Source organism: Varanus komodoensis, unplaced genomic scaffold, assembly GCF_004798865.1.
Source record: "Varanus komodoensis strain SLA01 unplaced genomic scaffold, ASM479886v1 scaffold68, whole genome shotgun sequence".
Classification (NCBI taxonomy): Eukaryota; Metazoa; Chordata; class Lepidosauria; order Squamata; family Varanidae; genus Varanus; species Varanus komodoensis.
Genome location: NW_025336321.1, coordinates 1,481,629 through 1,497,381, shown reverse-complemented (window position 1 = coordinate 1,497,381; position 15,753 = coordinate 1,481,629). Strand labels below are relative to the sequence as shown.

At 39.2% G+C, this 15,753-nt stretch overlaps 1 protein-coding gene across 8 annotated transcripts; it reads left to right on the top strand.

Moving 5' to 3' along the window:
• The first annotated feature begins 97 nt into the window (after positions 1 to 97).
• On the top strand, positions 98 to 13,494 carry HNRNPA2B1 (heterogeneous nuclear ribonucleoprotein A2/B1). Of its 8 annotated transcripts, none has more exons than XM_044450715.1 (13): positions 1,439 to 1,848; positions 2,873 to 2,983; positions 5,400 to 5,546; positions 6,525 to 6,735; positions 7,322 to 7,423; positions 7,513 to 7,593; positions 7,940 to 8,002; positions 8,758 to 8,877; positions 9,859 to 9,981; positions 11,044 to 11,126; positions 11,287 to 11,322; positions 12,489 to 12,593; positions 13,203 to 13,494. In XM_044450715.1, exons 1-10 carry the CDS (start codon positions 1,651 to 1,653, stop codon positions 11,103 to 11,105), a joined length of 1,218 nt encoding a protein of 405 aa, XP_044306650.1. In that variant the 5' UTR covers positions 1,439 to 1,650; the 3' UTR covers positions 11,106 to 11,126; positions 11,287 to 11,322; positions 12,489 to 12,593; positions 13,203 to 13,494. The 8 variants fall into 8 exon arrangements, with proteins under 8 accessions (XP_044306653.1, XP_044306654.1, XP_044306650.1 ...); XM_044450714.1 differs by having other exon boundaries at positions 1,441 to 1,848; positions 11,287 to 12,201; XM_044450718.1 differs by lacking the exon at positions 1,439 to 1,848 and adding an exon at positions 98 to 332 and having other exon boundaries at positions 11,287 to 12,593.
• Positions 13,495 to 15,753: the final 2,259 nt, after the last annotated feature.

Sequence of the window (15,753 nt, the reverse complement as noted above, 5' to 3'; positions counted from 1 at the left end):
GCAGCAGCCGCAGCCAGGGCGGGAGCCGCGAGGGGGCTGGGCAGGGCTTCGCCGCGCCGCTGCGCACAGCAGACGCCTCCCTCTTTCGTTCCCGCCCTTCACTGCGCCGCCGCCGCCGCCACGGTCGTTAGCCGCTTCACACACTTCTGCTGCCTCCACCGCCGTGGCCGCGCCTGTGCTGAGGACCTGCCGGACCGGGTAGAGCCAGAGCGTCTTTTCGGCCACCACAGCCGCAGCCCCTTCCCCAAAAAACCTGTTCGCTTCCCCACTTCTTTTATTTCTTACTGGTCGAAATGCCTCGCGGAGACCGGGAGAGCGACTGGGTGAGTGAGGTAACAGACAGCGTGGCTCAGTAATGGCCGACCTTTTTGCAGCCATTGTGTCCTCCTTGGGTTTCCAAGCGGGGTAGGTGGGCGGACGAGCCTTCCCAAAGACAGGATGGAGGGAAGATGGCGGGCGCGGGATGAGGGAGGGGGAAGGGAGGGCTGAAGTCGGTCTCCAGCGGCTTTGGAAGGCGATAGCGAACCCGTTTGAAGGGGCTCGGGACAAGAAGCCGTGAAGTGATTAATGGCGGGTTTCGGCGCGTTCTTTTCGCCCTTGCATCTTCAGGTAATTTGTCAACGAATATTATCTGCGAAGTACGAAAAACATTAGGGGTAGGATTATTTTCTTACTCCCCCTCCTTCTCGCTGGACTTCACCAACAAACTCCTAGAAGGAGAGACGTTTTTCTACAGTAATTCTGCCGTCGGTCCAGCGGAGAAGAAACTTATTCTGAAGAAAAGGGAATGGGTTCTCGGTTATTTACCTCCCCTTTTGGCGCGATTCTATTTCTTCGTGCTGCTTCGGCAATTTCCGGAGAGCAGGCAGAGATAGGCTCATGGAGTCTTCGGCTTTTCCGGAAATTGTCGAACGGAGTCCGGACAGGGACGAGGGCACTTCGGCGGCCTTCCGGCCATATCCGAAAGTAGGCGGCTTGGTCCGGAAACGGCCGAAAGCGCCCCTTGGGATGACGATGCGTATTTCGGCTGCTTTCGGAATAAGTGCACCTAACAAATACGGTATTTTCGTTTAAAAATCAACAACAAAACGATCCTTCTCCTGAAGTAGCCCCTGTTAGCACACGAAAAAGGGTTATTAAAGCAAATGGCTTAAAGATAGCGAGTAAGTGGATGGTCCTCAATTCATACATTTTACCCCAGTGGATTGTGATCATTTTATGGTTTCACGTAGTTAAAAATAATCCTGAAACCGATTTTGGAGCGAAGGGAACGATGTGTGAATTTTCATATACGTGAGAGTGAACGCCGCCATTACTAGAAAGACGGGATCGTATTCTCAAAATGCCTTACGCAAAACATGTGGCTTTTAGTACGCTAATGGTGGAAAATCCCCGTGTTCTGGAATTGCAGTGCGTTGGTGATGAGAGCACCAAATGCGGCACAGTACGCCAATAGCGTAGATTCTTGCGGTGACGCAGAATCCGTTAGTTGGAAACACTTGGTGGCGCAGTCGGCGGGAGTAAAGTGCCTTCTACTGAAGTCCTTAGTGGGGAGGAAGGTTCTGGAAGGGCCAACGGCAGTTGGGAGAGGGGGAGCAGGTGGCTAAGTAGTTCCAGCGAGCTGAGGATCTTCACGTAGTTCTAGGGATAATGAGGGAGGTCAGCGGCTTTTCTGCTTCGTGTCTAACGAGGACAGACTTAAGCAGGCACGGCAGAAATGCGAGCGAGAATGTATACGAGGTTATGAAGCCTGCGTTGAGAGCTCCAGCTACGCTTGCTCTTCTGCCAAATCTAGCAGTACCGAGAGGAGGGCAGGGGAAGCGAGCCTGCGCGGAAGAGGGGACTAAGGTAGTCTATTTTGGCCTTCTGGGAAAAACCCCCCTCGCGGTGTTAAGCCGGCGCCATTTTCTTTCATAGCCCGCTGAGGGCCTCGGGTTCTGAAGCCGTCACATGGCGGAGCCATCTTCATTAGATGGGCGGGGAACAAGCCAGGCACTGAAAAGCAGTTTAACCATTTCAGCGTCGAGCAAGGCGTAGAAATTAGCTTCTCGAATAGTCTGTACCCTTCCCTCCTCTTAACTTCTCGACGTCCAACACCATTTAGAGTGGGCAGATCAGTTTTTCTTGGGTACTGTTGGAAAGTTCTCTTTGGAAATGGCGCCACTGTGCCTTGCTAACTTGTTTTAGAAATCGGAACACTTAAGCAGTTACTCAGTTCCATCCATATCTTAAGATTTATGTTAACTTTTAGAAATGTTATGCAAGTGTAATTAAAGTATGCAAAAAGTTTACTTTTAAAAAGTAAAAAAATACAATAGATAAAACAGTAAGAATTAAAATAACATTAATGTTAAAAAGCAGTTAAAAAGGCGTAACCAAGTGAAAAAAACACTTTGCTAATTGTATAAGACCGCTGAATGACCAGGTAGGTATTTGTTGGCCTCTGCAAAGAGGGTTGTCTTAACGTGGTGCCACTAAGATGACAAATTTGGTGCCAGGTGTCCACTACAGGCATATATTAGGTGATGGCCTTCAACATACAATGTTTCAAAGCATTTCAGATAATTTGAGATAAGTTTCTCAGTTCTCAACTTTATTTGTGGGAAAACAGATTAATCATACTATTTTTCAATTTAGAATAATATTTGGGCTTCTGCAGTCCAAATATTCAACTCTAAATGGATTCTTCCACAAATGAGTTCTTCCAAACACTCATGTTTTTCTGTGAAATCAACAGTAAAGTGTTCAGCCAAGATAGAGAACACCTTCTTGTCTCAACTATATTGTTGGGGATTCTGCATTTCAATTTCATCTAACATTATAAAGTATTTGTAAGATGTATGCTATATTGCTGTCTTTTTCTTTGAATTAGAGGGAAAAGGAGCAGTTCCGTAAACTGTTCATTGGTGGCTTAAGCTTTGAAACAACAGAAGAAAGTTTAAGAAACTACTATGAGCAATGGGGAAAGTTAACAGATTGTGTGGTGAGTTGTGTGCCTTTATTTGTTCCTGCTTTTAAATATGCTTGAAATGGTTTAGGCACACTGATTGTTTGTACTGAGTACCAAGTCTTCAGTGTGTTGACAGTTTTTTATGCAGACCTACCAAACTTTAAAGTTAGGATTCAGCTGGAAATACGTATATTCTATACTTTTAGTTGGTGTTAAATGTGCTGAATGTATAAGAAATGGGGGAAGGGATGTAATGAAGAGGTGCAACATAAAATTTACATACAGAAAATTGCAGGTTTAATCCTGGGCATTTCCAATTTGGACTGTGAAAGACCCCTGTTTGAAGCGCTGCTAGTCCATATAGTCAATACTAAATGGACAGTTGGTGTGTAAAAAAAAAAATCTTACTTTATTCACAGTGCTGATTGGTGACAGCCTGGTACAATATCTCTTTTTTCAGTATGCCATGTCATAAGCAGTGTTGCATGTTAGCTCATTTTTGTCACTGAACTGCTTCCTGTTTATGCTAAGCTATGGTTTATTGTTAACAAACACAAACCCTGGGCATGTGTGCTACCTCTTTCTAATGGGCCACAGGCATCTCAATAAAATGACTTGTATAATGTTCTGAACAATGAACATTTTTACTAGTGCAACTAAATGTCCATTTCAAAGGTGGCAAGGTAGTGATGCTTAGAGACAACTTCGTGAAAACAAGCAGGGATGGGATATTCTCACTCAAACAAAAGCTTTTCCTATAAATCCATAATTTTATGTTTTAACAGATACCTGTCTTAAAGAAGTAAAGCAACTTAACCTTTTCAAGTCACCTTAAAATAAATACCTCTGAAGTTAATATAGCACCAGTATATACTTTTTCTCTTCCAATATCACTATATATACATAAGTATATATGTATGTATACCATATATACATATGTTTACGTATTTGTATGTATACATATACTTGCGTCTCCAGTTTAACAACTTAAACATGCTCTTACCTGTTTTTATTTACTGCTACAGCCCCTCTACCTCTTTAATTCCCCAGCCCTCTCAGGCTTCCCCATTTCCCTCTTCTCCTACATCTTCCTTTTTTCCCTCTTCCACAACCCCCCTACTTAACCAGTTTTCTTCTCCCCCTCCCAGCCCCACTTATCCATGCTTTTTTTCTTGCTCTCCATTTCCCATGAATTCCCTTTTCTCCTTGCACGAAGGCATAGATGCTGGCTTGTTCTCCCCTTAGAGTCTACCTGCTTTTAGTATCCAATTAGAGAAGAGTTTTAATGATTCTCGCAGAGGATTGTTCTAATTGGACGCTTCTAGCAGGGATAGAACAACTATAATTAGACATAACCAGCAAAGAGAGACCAATTAGACTTGTTTCCTCCTGTATTCTTCAACTGAATCTACTGACTGATCAGATCAGTAGGAAGACCTGAGCAGACAGCATTGCTTAGAAGCTATACCTGGCAGTGAAGAAGGTTGAGGCTGTAGCAAGTATTCTAATAAACTTGTTGGAACCTGTATGTACCATGTTGGGGACTCCAGTGTTAAATACCATATCCATACCTCCAAACTCTTTACTAGGGCTTCATGAAAATAAGGTAGTTTCTATGGTTAATGCTAACACTTCTGATTGATCATAGCTTGTGGCATTTAGTTGAAGCAACAAGCTGTGAAATCATAAAAAACAGTAATGAATGCTTCCAGACATCCCTGTGGTCATATTGGAGAGAGATGGGGACATTTGAGCCAAAGCTTAAATAGGGGTCTGTTTTCTTACTGGTAAAGTAGTAGTGTGTCTGAGGTACCTGATGGCTGTGCATTTACAGTATGAACTTTGGCTGTAGCTTTTTTCCAGTTGGTACTTCCTTGAGCCCATTCCCTGCTTTATTATTTGCTCAGGTTTCAGTTCTCAGATGACTTTGATCAAGTATGTAAATGTGTATTTGCAATGGTTTACCCTTAGTACTAGAATTTAAAGTATGATTTTTAGATTATATTTTAATTTGTAAATGAAAATGCTTGGTTGTTTTAGTAAAGAAGAAATGTGCAGGGACCTTGCTGAAGAAAGAATGGCTGAAAAATAAAAGGCGTAGCAGAGAGTTGAGAGAAAATGTAAAGCTGCAACTTCTGAATGGGAAAGGCAGCGGCTTGCAGTTGTTCCTCGTGATTACAGATAGATTGGATTTTTTTGTTTCAGTTTTGTCAGTAAGCAGTGACTGGGGAATGAAAAGTATTGGCTCCAATTTTTGCGTTTGTATACTAGTAAAATGTGATTGATTCTGAGGATAATGTGGTTTTACTGAAGATTTTCCATTTTGAGTCGTGTTATTTTTGTTATTTGTGATAGAAAGGCAGGGTATAAATCTTAAAAAACTAGGGCAATAAATGTGTGATAATTTAGAAATGTCCACAGTTGAAATGCACATTTCTGCATTTTCTAGGTAATGAGAGACCCTGCAAGTAAACGCTCACGAGGATTTGGTTTTGTAACATTCTCTTCCATGGCTGAAGTTGATGCAGCAATGGCTGCCAGACCTCATTCAATTGATGGAAGAGTAGTTGAGCCTAAAAGAGCTGTAGCCAGAGAGGTAAGTTTTGTTTTGAACCCAGAAGATGCTACCTTATGGGACATTCCTCTTGTTTTTCCTTGTTTTTTTTGCCTTTTAAAGCAACTAATATGTAAGATAAGTTTATAGCAGTATTTTGAGAACTTTATTGCTTGGTGCTTGGAGAAGTCATTGCCAGTGAGTGATACCTGTTAAAATGTAAGCACATAGGATGTTAAACTTAGTGCACTTGAGAGTTCATTCAGCACAATACCTAAAAAACTAAAGCTGTAATCCTACATTCTCTGGGACAGTATCTCAGAGGCCACAAAATTAGTTAGAACTCTCCCTTAGAGGATGGAAAGAAGTATGTGTTGAAGAAGGACCTCCAGCTCTGGATCCTTCTCTTTTCTCCCAGACTTGGGCAGAAATAAGTATGAGCTGGCATGGATTAATTCTATTCCATTAATTTCAGTGGGAGGGAATAGGTAGAAGATTAAAACTTTGGTCTATCCAAAAAAATGCTGCTACTTGTTTTTTGTTACGGCTATAACCTATCATTTTAACAATATATAATATGAATGCTTTTTATGTAGCACTCAAGGATGCTCCATAATATAGCATATTGTGATCCTGTGAGAAAAGTCAGCTTTATTATTTCCAGCCTTGCAGGTTGGGGGCCTGAAAGAAAGTGGCTTTCCTGAGACCATTTAACTAGAGACTTCCTAATTTGTGAGCCACAGGGCAATCCCATCCCCAACCTCATGAGAACTTAAAGCTATCCAATATATGCCAAACTCATCCCCCCCACAAAAAAAAATCCCTCAAAAGTTTCTTAAACCGCCACAAATAACTTTTGGAGATCTGTGTGTCCTAATACTATTTTAAAAGTTAAGACATGAACTGTAGCTATAGTGAAGATGGTTGCTTTTAATACTGTTTTGCTTTTAGCAAAACCAAGTGGAAATTCAGGCTTTTTAGAATGATTAGCAGTTTTAATGGCAAACCTTTTCCCCCAAGGAATCTGGAAAACCTGGGGCTCATGTTACTGTGAAAAAGCTCTTTGTTGGTGGAATTAAAGAAGATACTGAAGAACATCACCTTAGAGACTACTTCTCAGAATATGGAAAAATTGACACAATTGAAATAATAACAGACAGGCAATCTGGTAAAAAGAGAGGTTTTGGATTTGTAACTTTTGATGACCATGATCCTGTGGATAAAATTGTGTGTAAGTAAAGCTCTGTTTACTATTAAATATTTAACATACATGATTGTGGCCCGGTCCTGTTCATCACTGTTCCAGCAAGTAAAGATGTACTTTCTGACAGGGATGCCTGTAAGCCTCCAAATACAGATGATTACCAGTATGCAGGGCAGGAGGAACACAGAACCAGTCTTTATGTCTGTGCTTCTTCCACACTGCAAGGCAGCCAATTTGGGACATCTAGCTTGAGGTACAGGAGCTCTAGCTCAGGAGTGGAGACTAGGCCTTATATACCACTTCTTGCAGGTTGCCTTTGGAGAAGTAGCTGTTGCAGCGGGTGGGGGGGTTGGTTTTTGTTGGTTTGTTTGTCATGCATCAGTTGTGAGGGGGTTGAGATCCAAGGGCTGCTCCCCAGCTCTGATGTTGGAGGTCTTTTCTGATCATGGGTCTAGGAATCTAAAGTATCCTGTGACCCTTAAGATGCTGTCTAGGGGCCATATGATAGCTAAGTTGTTTGATAGTGCTAAGTGAGCATGTTCTGGAAGTTTCACAATGTTGTACAGTTTGTCTTAAATTTGTTATCTTCTGTGTGTGCTGTTGTTTTTTACAGTGCAGAAATATCATACAATTAATGGTCATAATGCAGAAGTTAGAAAAGCTTTATCCCGGCAAGAAATGCAAGAGGTTCAGAGCTCAAGGAGTGGACGAGGAGGTATATTCTGAGTATCATTAAATGTGCAAGTTAAATACTCGTAACATAATTTGTAGATAACTTATATTTATTATATGAAATACCATCAGGTAACTTTGGCTTTGGAGACTCGCGTGGAGGTGGTGGAAACTTTGGTCCAGGACCAGGAAGTAACTTCAGAGGTGGATCTGGTAAGTCTGTTGATCACTGGTCTTTCAAATTTTAAATAAATCCAACTCTTTGATGTAACTATGACATCATTCTGATGTGCATATCTAAAAATTGGTAGGTGGTATTATGGGATATAACAACCCTTTGCCATGTACAATGCTGGACCATACTTGTACATGGTGTAATGTCCTCTATTGTTAACATTCTTAAAATATGAACCTAAAGGAATACTTTAAAACTCTTGATTATTGTTTGCTTGGCTAAAGAATATAAGAGGATCTGTTTTGGCTCAGACCAAAGGTACATCTGTCATCTGTTCAGATTTCTGTTTATATATAAAGTTAATAGAACATTTCTGTTCAACAGATGGCTATGGTGGTGGTCGTGGGTTTGGTGATGGATACAATGGATATGGAGGAGGACCAGGAGGTTAGTTTCTTGAATTCTTCTATTAAAAAAAAATAGTATGCTTGTTTCTGACTAATAATGGAAACAAAACAACTTTCTTGAACGCAATTCTGTTAATACAGTTATACAAATACAGATACTAGAAGATTTCTGTCCATGTTATCACAGTTTTTGTATGTTGTTTTAGAATATTCAAAATGAGTTAGCTAATAAAGTCCCAAATCCACCATAGATAACATGATGTACTAGTAATTTGGATACAATTTTCATTTGGAACCAAATAATCTCTCCCAGTGAAAGTATACATGAGAGATGATGTGAATGCTGTCATTGAAACAAGTGACTTGCAGTATAAGATTTCATTCTCTTTCTATAAATTACTATCATACTACTTAGCTGAAGCTCTTTGAGTGTTTTTCCACAATTGATTAAATGTTAAACTATTTAGACAGCTAAAAACAAATACAGGGTGCATTTAAAAGACGGCTAATAAAAGCAGGTTTATGATAGCACAGAGTAGTAAGAACTGCAAGATGGAAGTCATCTGCAGATCAGTGCAGTTGACTACATGCTTTCTTGTGTTGGGCAACAGCATGTCCCATATTACATGGTATGCTGGTTTCAAATGCAGGGATGACTGTGATGTGGCATGAAGGGTCTGTTCCATATAGAAATACTAATGTCCAGTGCACTCCAGCAATTCTAAAAGTTCTCTTGTTTATGGCCAAAGTAAACAGTGAGCAACATATTACTTACTGAATCTTGCTTCACAATAGGTGGTAATTTTGGAGGCAGTCCTGGTTATGGAGGAGGAAGAGGAGGCTATGGTGGTGGAGGACCTGGTTATGGCAACCAGGGTGGGGGCTATGGAGGTGGCTATGACAATTATGGAGGAGGTAATCATGTACAAAATAATTTTTTACTACTGTTGGTCTGGGCACCTTTTAAATGGGAAGAAAATAATTTTCCAAGTAGTTAAGTACTAGATAATCATGGGATTTAAAGAATATCTTTGTAAGGACTTTCATAATTGCTATGGCAAAAATAAAAAGCTTTTATCAGAAAATGGTTATACTCCTTGTGGGTATCACACAGAATATCTTATTCAGTATACATCATGCATTACATTTGTCATTTAGCAGTTTAAATCATGACTTTCCCTATTCAGGCATATTTTTATGCAGAAAAATTAACTTTTTTATAAGGGAAATGTAATGTGTGAAATGTGAAATCAGTTGGCTTAGATCATGGTGGGGAAGCTCTGGTTTGCAGACTTGAGTGTGGCCTGCTAGATCTCTCTGTTCATCTTGTTGATGTCTCCCATTTGGCAGTTATGTTTTCTTCAATTTTCAGTTGTTTCCCATAGATCAGCTGAGAGGTTGCATCAGGGTTGAAAACCTCCAGGGAAAGTCTTCTCTCAGCCACATGATCTGCTGGAAGCAACTGAGAAGTAGGGAAAACAGACTTAGTAGGGGGGCAGGGTGAGTGATGTCATAAGGGAAGATCACTCTTCCTGTATTGCCACATCACATCTTTGCCATCCTATGAATTAAAAAAAGGTATCCCTTTTGCAGTACACAACATGAAACCAAAGTAAGCTGGTGATGCAGGAGAGTGGATGATTAGTTTACCCAGTAATTTTGCATCCCTGAGGAAATGGAGAGCAAATGACTGGGAAAGAGGGATAGAAAAGGAAGTTTGGGAGAGTGTTGTTTTGGCCACACTGACACCTAGTACTGAATGTAATGCATTAATGAATGTGTCCCTCTTTGCAAAAAGTTTCCTTTGGTTTAGATATGCATGATGGGATTTGAAATATGCCTTTTCATAGCCAAAGTTAATGTTCTGATGGTTATTAATATATTCTTTTTATTCAGGCAATTATGGAGGTGGAAATTACAATGACTTTGGAAACTACAACCAGCAGCCCTCAAATTATGGTCCAATGAAGAGTGGAAATTTTGGTGGAAGCAGGAATATGGGGGGACCATATGGTGGAGGTAACTTGTTGAACTGAATTAACAGCCATCTATGTCATGCCTATATGTGTATTGTTAAATTTACTGGCACGTGTAGAGAAAGTCATGTGATGCACCTGCTTTTCTAATCTAGGGTTTTAAGCCAATATGTTAGAAAATGATAGGAAATAATTTTCCTTCTCTGTTGCAGCTTCTGTCTGAGACTACTTCATTGTCTTTCTCTTCTGACTTAAATTTTCAGTCTCCCCTCCCTCCTTAAAAGACAAATTTTCCCCTTCCCACAAACCTAGATTTGCCCACAGCCCCAATAATCCTGTTAGTCAAAGCTTGAACTGACAAGTGGTAGAAGGGTTTTTCTCCCACTGCAATTGTACCTAAATGCAGTGTTTTAACTTTTGAACAGTGAGGGACTGGACATGAAAAGGTTTATACATAAGTTAGTTATAAGTGAGGTAGGCTGTTCCTGGTGGCGGTAAGAATCATGCACGTTCTGATGAACACAGACCTTTTCTGATGACTGCTCTTGTTTAGTTCACAGCTTTCTTCAGGCATTCTACTTTCCTTATTGAAACACATGAACTGAGGAATGTTCTGGTCCTTACCTACTCCATTGTCACATTTGTTTCCTTGTATGTATGGAGGGTGATAGTCTGAAGAGGGGTGTTCTTTTTCAGGATTCTTAAATTGGAGCACATGCACCAATACAGGAGATGTTTCCCTTCAGACAGTTGCCCTACAGGGTGACAAAAGAAATCTAGAGGGCCTGGGCTGGAGTCTTCTAGCAACATACTAAGTAGAACTCCTGAAGAGGCTTATATTGTGATAGAATGTTGCGAAGTGGGGTTTGCATGGATGCAAATTCAGACTAGGTTGTATTATTTTAAAAGCATGTGCTCCCAAAGCTGTAAAATTGCAAACTCTCATCATTTTAACACATTCCACTATGCAGCAATTGGGCAGCTCTTCTCAGTTTGGATAGAGGGAGTGAAGATTTAAACTGTATATAAGATGCTTATTCACCTGATAAGAGTTGATGATTCATGTTAATTTCATGCTTGCTTTCTCTCCCCCCCCCCCATACAGGAAATTATGGTCCTGGAGGAAGTGGAGGAAGTGGGGGATATGGAGGGAGGAGTCGTTATTGAACTTCTGTAAGCTTTTCATGGGTGAGTGTACTTTTTTAAATGCTAAAATTGCAGTGTTTCTTGGCTTTAGCAGCAGGGGTAAAAGCTTTTTAGGATCATATTATCTTTCCTTTAAAAAAAAAACTGGGTAGATGGATAACTTCATAACCTATTTTTTTACTCTTTACTTCTGTTGAAACAGGCTTCACTGTATAAATAGGAGAGGATGAGCCCAGAGGTAACAGAACAGCTTCAGGTTTTCGAAATAACATTGTTAAGGAAACACTTATCTCAGACATGCATAAATATGCAGTGATATGGCAGAAGACACCAGAGCAGATGCAGAGAGCCATTTTGTGAATGGATTGGATTATTTAATAACATACCTTACTGTGGAGGAAGGATTGTAAAAATGCCTTTGAGACAGTTTCTTAGCTTTTTAATTGTTGTTTCTTTTTAGTGGTCTTTGTAAGAGTGTAGAAGCATTCCTTTGATAATGTTAAATTTGTAAGTTTCAGGTGACATGTGAAACCTTTTTTAAAGAATTTTCTCAAAGTTTCGAAAAGCTATTAGCCAGGATCATGGTGTAATAAGACATAACGTTTTCCTTTTAAAAATTTAAGTGCGTGTGTAGAGTTAAGAAGCTGTTGTACATTTATGATTTAATAAAATAATTCTAAAGGAAATGTTGTGTAATTATAGATTTATTTTAAATACATTGTAAATTAAGGCAAGGAGTGGGTAGTAGAAGGTCCCACAAATACTATAAAGTCGTTTGTTGTACATGTAAAATGCTGGTCAGATAATGTTTTCTGTAAATCACCAGGTTTAAAATACCTAGATAACTTAAGGGATATCTCTGCAAGGAGAAACACCTTTTTAGATCTTTTAGATGCTGCTTCTTCAATGGCAAGGAAAGGAAATATCCCCAGCGAGGTACTCTTCCAGGGACACAGGTCTAGTGCAAGAGAAGTCTTGAGAACGGCACTAAGTTCAGCCAGTCTTAAAAAGCTGTGCTGTACTTCTGCAAAGCTTTAACTGCAGTAGTTTTAAGGATGCCAACGAAAGCTGAGGGTGTAGAGCAAAATAGTTCTAAGCTTCAGTTAAACTTCTTTAGGTAAGATCTTATTTACTTTTCCTTTCTTAATATTCCAAAAACAAGAAACTAATACTATATGACAGTGTACTGTTTCAGTATAGTGGTTATATTATCTAGTTTAACATAGCAATGAACCAAGTTAACAATTGTTTATTGGAAATTTAAGAATTGTTTTTGTTTGTTTTTGTGGGTGGGTGGTTTTTTGATTGTTTGTTTTGTTTCTTTTGTGTTATTTGGTTTGCTATATATTTTCATTTATTTTAACTTCAGCTACTTAACCTATCTTTTCCCCTGCTGGAATCTAGCTTTATGCACCATGGACAACCAATAGACCTGCTGAGCAAATGAACCAGCCAAGTGTCCATTAATGCTTTGCAAGGGTTTCATCCCTGCTATGGTTAGTTAAAATGGTATGTTGCAGCTCACTTACATGATACAATTTAATGTTTTTATCCTTCATTCTTCATTTTCTTGAAATCCTAAACACTTAAATGGTGTTTGTAGAAATACAGCAGTTGTTAGACATTAAGTGCAGCTGAAATCCTATTGCTATGGCTAATTCCTAAACTGTATTCTTAAACTTATTTGAAAATAAGAACGTCAGACATAGGAACCATTTCCCTTACAGCATTGTGGTACTCATTTTTTTAACAAAAGGTTGTGTACAAGGGGTTGTAAAACATCAGAGGTGGAATTTGACTCAGCTTAACTCTGTTGGGCTAGGATGTTCGTGCGTTTTCTCTGAAACTTTGTTAATGTGTACAGTATCAGCTTTTACATTAGAGTAGCATGGTGTTTGATTTGGATAGATATAATGAAAGAATCAATCACACATTTTCAATGGGTGGGGTGGTCTAATATTTGTCTTACCATTTCTATTGCTTGATACAATCTGCACATTTTAAAAGCCTGCATCTGCCTCATCTGGTTCATAGCCATTTACTGAAATGTTCCTGTAGGTGATAACAATGAGGCATACATGAAAAAACTTCTTCAGATACTTTCTTTTTCTTTGGCAGGAAGGTGCCAGGCTGCAGGTAACTAATGAAGAAGTGGTCAACCACAGAAACTTCAAGAAATAAGATATTTCTATTGTCATCACAAAATAGTTGGTTTTGCTGGTTTTATTAAAACCTGTTTGGGTTAAATAAATACTACTGCAGCCTATTGTAATGCTTTTAAAAATATATAAAATTACAGTTAAAGTTGTTCTTAGAATTCAGTCTGGTTAGGAAATCAAGACTAATGTTAAGACAGTAACACTGTGTCATATTTTTTATAACTGATATAATAAACTTTTATACAAAAATATTCCTAGTCTGATAACATTTTAACATTTCATATGCAGTTAAAACATCAAACATAATTCTTCCATGACACTTTAATGTAGATTTTGTTCAGTAGTAACAATGTTCTACAGTAGCATAAAGTACATTATAATTTGATACGCTCTTACACTAATAATAATTGGAGGTACTAAGTTGTGATTGCATAGTGAAAACAACTATTGAGAAATAAAACATGTTTGGGGGAACCCTAAAGTTTGCAGAAGCAAGAAAAGGAATAAAAAAGCAGCCCAGTGTGGGCTAAATATATAATGACCAATGCTGGTGTTGGTATGGGGGCTGGGGGACAAGGCTACTAGGAGAAGGAATGGAGTATGCTGAAAAGAAATATTGGACTGGCTACTACACAACAGAGAAACTATGTTGTGCTATTTTGTTGTGAGATCTTGTACTTTATATTTCGTCCAACATCATTCTGGAAAAGTGCTTCCTTTAAGTGAAAATACTTTTAAGAAGTATTAAACACAGTATTCTACCATCCAAAGACATACTTAAAATGTTTCCTGACTAAGAGCCACATTTTATGGGCTAATGTAAAACTCAGTTGAACATAACTGTCAGATTGACTGAGCCTTATCTGCAAGTGACTTCTATGTATAGTTCCAAGTAATCAAATTGAGATGATCATACTTAAACGCAACATTTTCTGACACTTTGGCTATATTGTCTGTCTGGTTCTTGCTTTTGCCTGGTCTCTGCTATTGCTGGTCTTTTTTTCCAGCAATAAGGCCTTTTACATTATTGCACATCTGAGCTGGCAGAGTTGTATGCCTTTGCACATTTAATGTTTACAGAGGAATTATTAAGCATGTGTATTCCTTCTGTACTATTCCATATCTAAATTGTAAAACCCCTTTTCTCAATAGCAGAAAATGTAGATAAGGCACGTAAAATCCTGTATTGCTGTCCTTGCAAGCATTGTTCTCACGGTTGAGAACATGCAGACAGAATTTAAGAAGGATGTGGTTCTAGAAGATGCAGTATCTAAAATTCAGAACAAAGCGTCTGTATGAGTTTAGTTCAAGAGCAGAAACCTTTGCATTTAAAACATGTAAGACAAAATACACACTTTGCCTCTCAAATCCTGTCACTTGTATTTTGAATGTTTAGTGTATTAGTATTCATATACGGTCTAAAGCTTGCCACAGCAATTCCTAGCTTACAGTTGGTAGTATTAGAACAAAAGCTTTCCTTCTCAATGAAAGATAGACCTTGGTATGGTACATTTGGTCCAGATTGCTGATGCCAAAGAATGCATGCACCAACATAGTAACTGAATGATCATCTTGTTGGCTTGTTCGTAGCTGTGTTCATTCGAAGTTACTTAAATGTTTTCAGAGGAAACAAGATCTCAATATAGATGAGATTGATGTATGCAGCTCAGTAATCGTCACCCAGTTTCCCTGTTAAATTCAACACTGCTTTCCCAGTATTAGGAATTTATGGGGTCAAAATGAGTTGCTCAAGCCGTTCTGAATAAAATAAGCCATTGCTAACTAGAAAGCAAGTAATAAACCACTGTTTAGTTTTGTAGAAAATACAAAAGTTCTGTAAACTGCTTTGGAATATTCCAGTTTTAGCATGCACAGTGGGCTAAAAACAAGTGTTAAGCCCTACTTTAGACTCAGTTAAGCGCTCGGAGGACTGCAAGGTTAATTTTCACAAAAACTCCATTTATGGCTAAACTCTAGCATACTTTTCATTTTTATGCAAGTTTCTAAAAGTGGATTTACTAATTTTCACTGAAGTTCATGCTGCAGTGCTAAATACACCTTGATATAAAAAGCCCTGAGTATGGGGAGACTGTTTCTAAGTAAGATTGCGTAAGATTGCTCTAACAATATACAAAGAACCTTAGCTTTAAAGAGACTCTAGAATACAGATGAGATTATTAGTGAATACATTCTTCTGTTACTAGTACCTATCAAAACAGATTTAACTGGTTAGGGATATGATGATGACGTATAAAGCCCTAAACGGCTTGGGTCCTGGTTACCTGAAGGAGCACTTACGTCCATATATGCCCGCCTGCCCCGAGATCTGCGGGAGAGGCCCTTCTCCGGGAACCCTCTGTGAAGGAAATTGGGAGGGTGAGTACTCAGAAGGCTTTCTCTGCGGTGGCGTCCAATCTATGGAATGCGCTCCCCAGAGAGGCCCACCTGGCGCTGTCATTTGTTTTTTGGTGCCAGGCAAAGACCTTTTTATTCAAATGTCATTTTAACTG

Bases quoted from the DNA above. Each gene is read 5' to 3' on its own strand.
- HNRNPA2B1 (XM_044450716.1), top strand. From the start codon at position 1,651: ATGAGGGAGGTCAGCGGCTTTTCTGCTTCGTGTCTAACGAGGACAGAC. The intron at 2,984-5,399 runs GTGAGTTGTGTG...TGCATTTTCTAG, and splicing joins GAAAGTTAACAGATTGTGTG to GTAATGAGAGACCCTGCAAG. The intron at 6,736-7,321 runs GTAAGTAAAGCT...TGTTTTTTACAG, and splicing joins TCCTGTGGATAAAATTGTGT to TGCAGAAATATCATACAATT.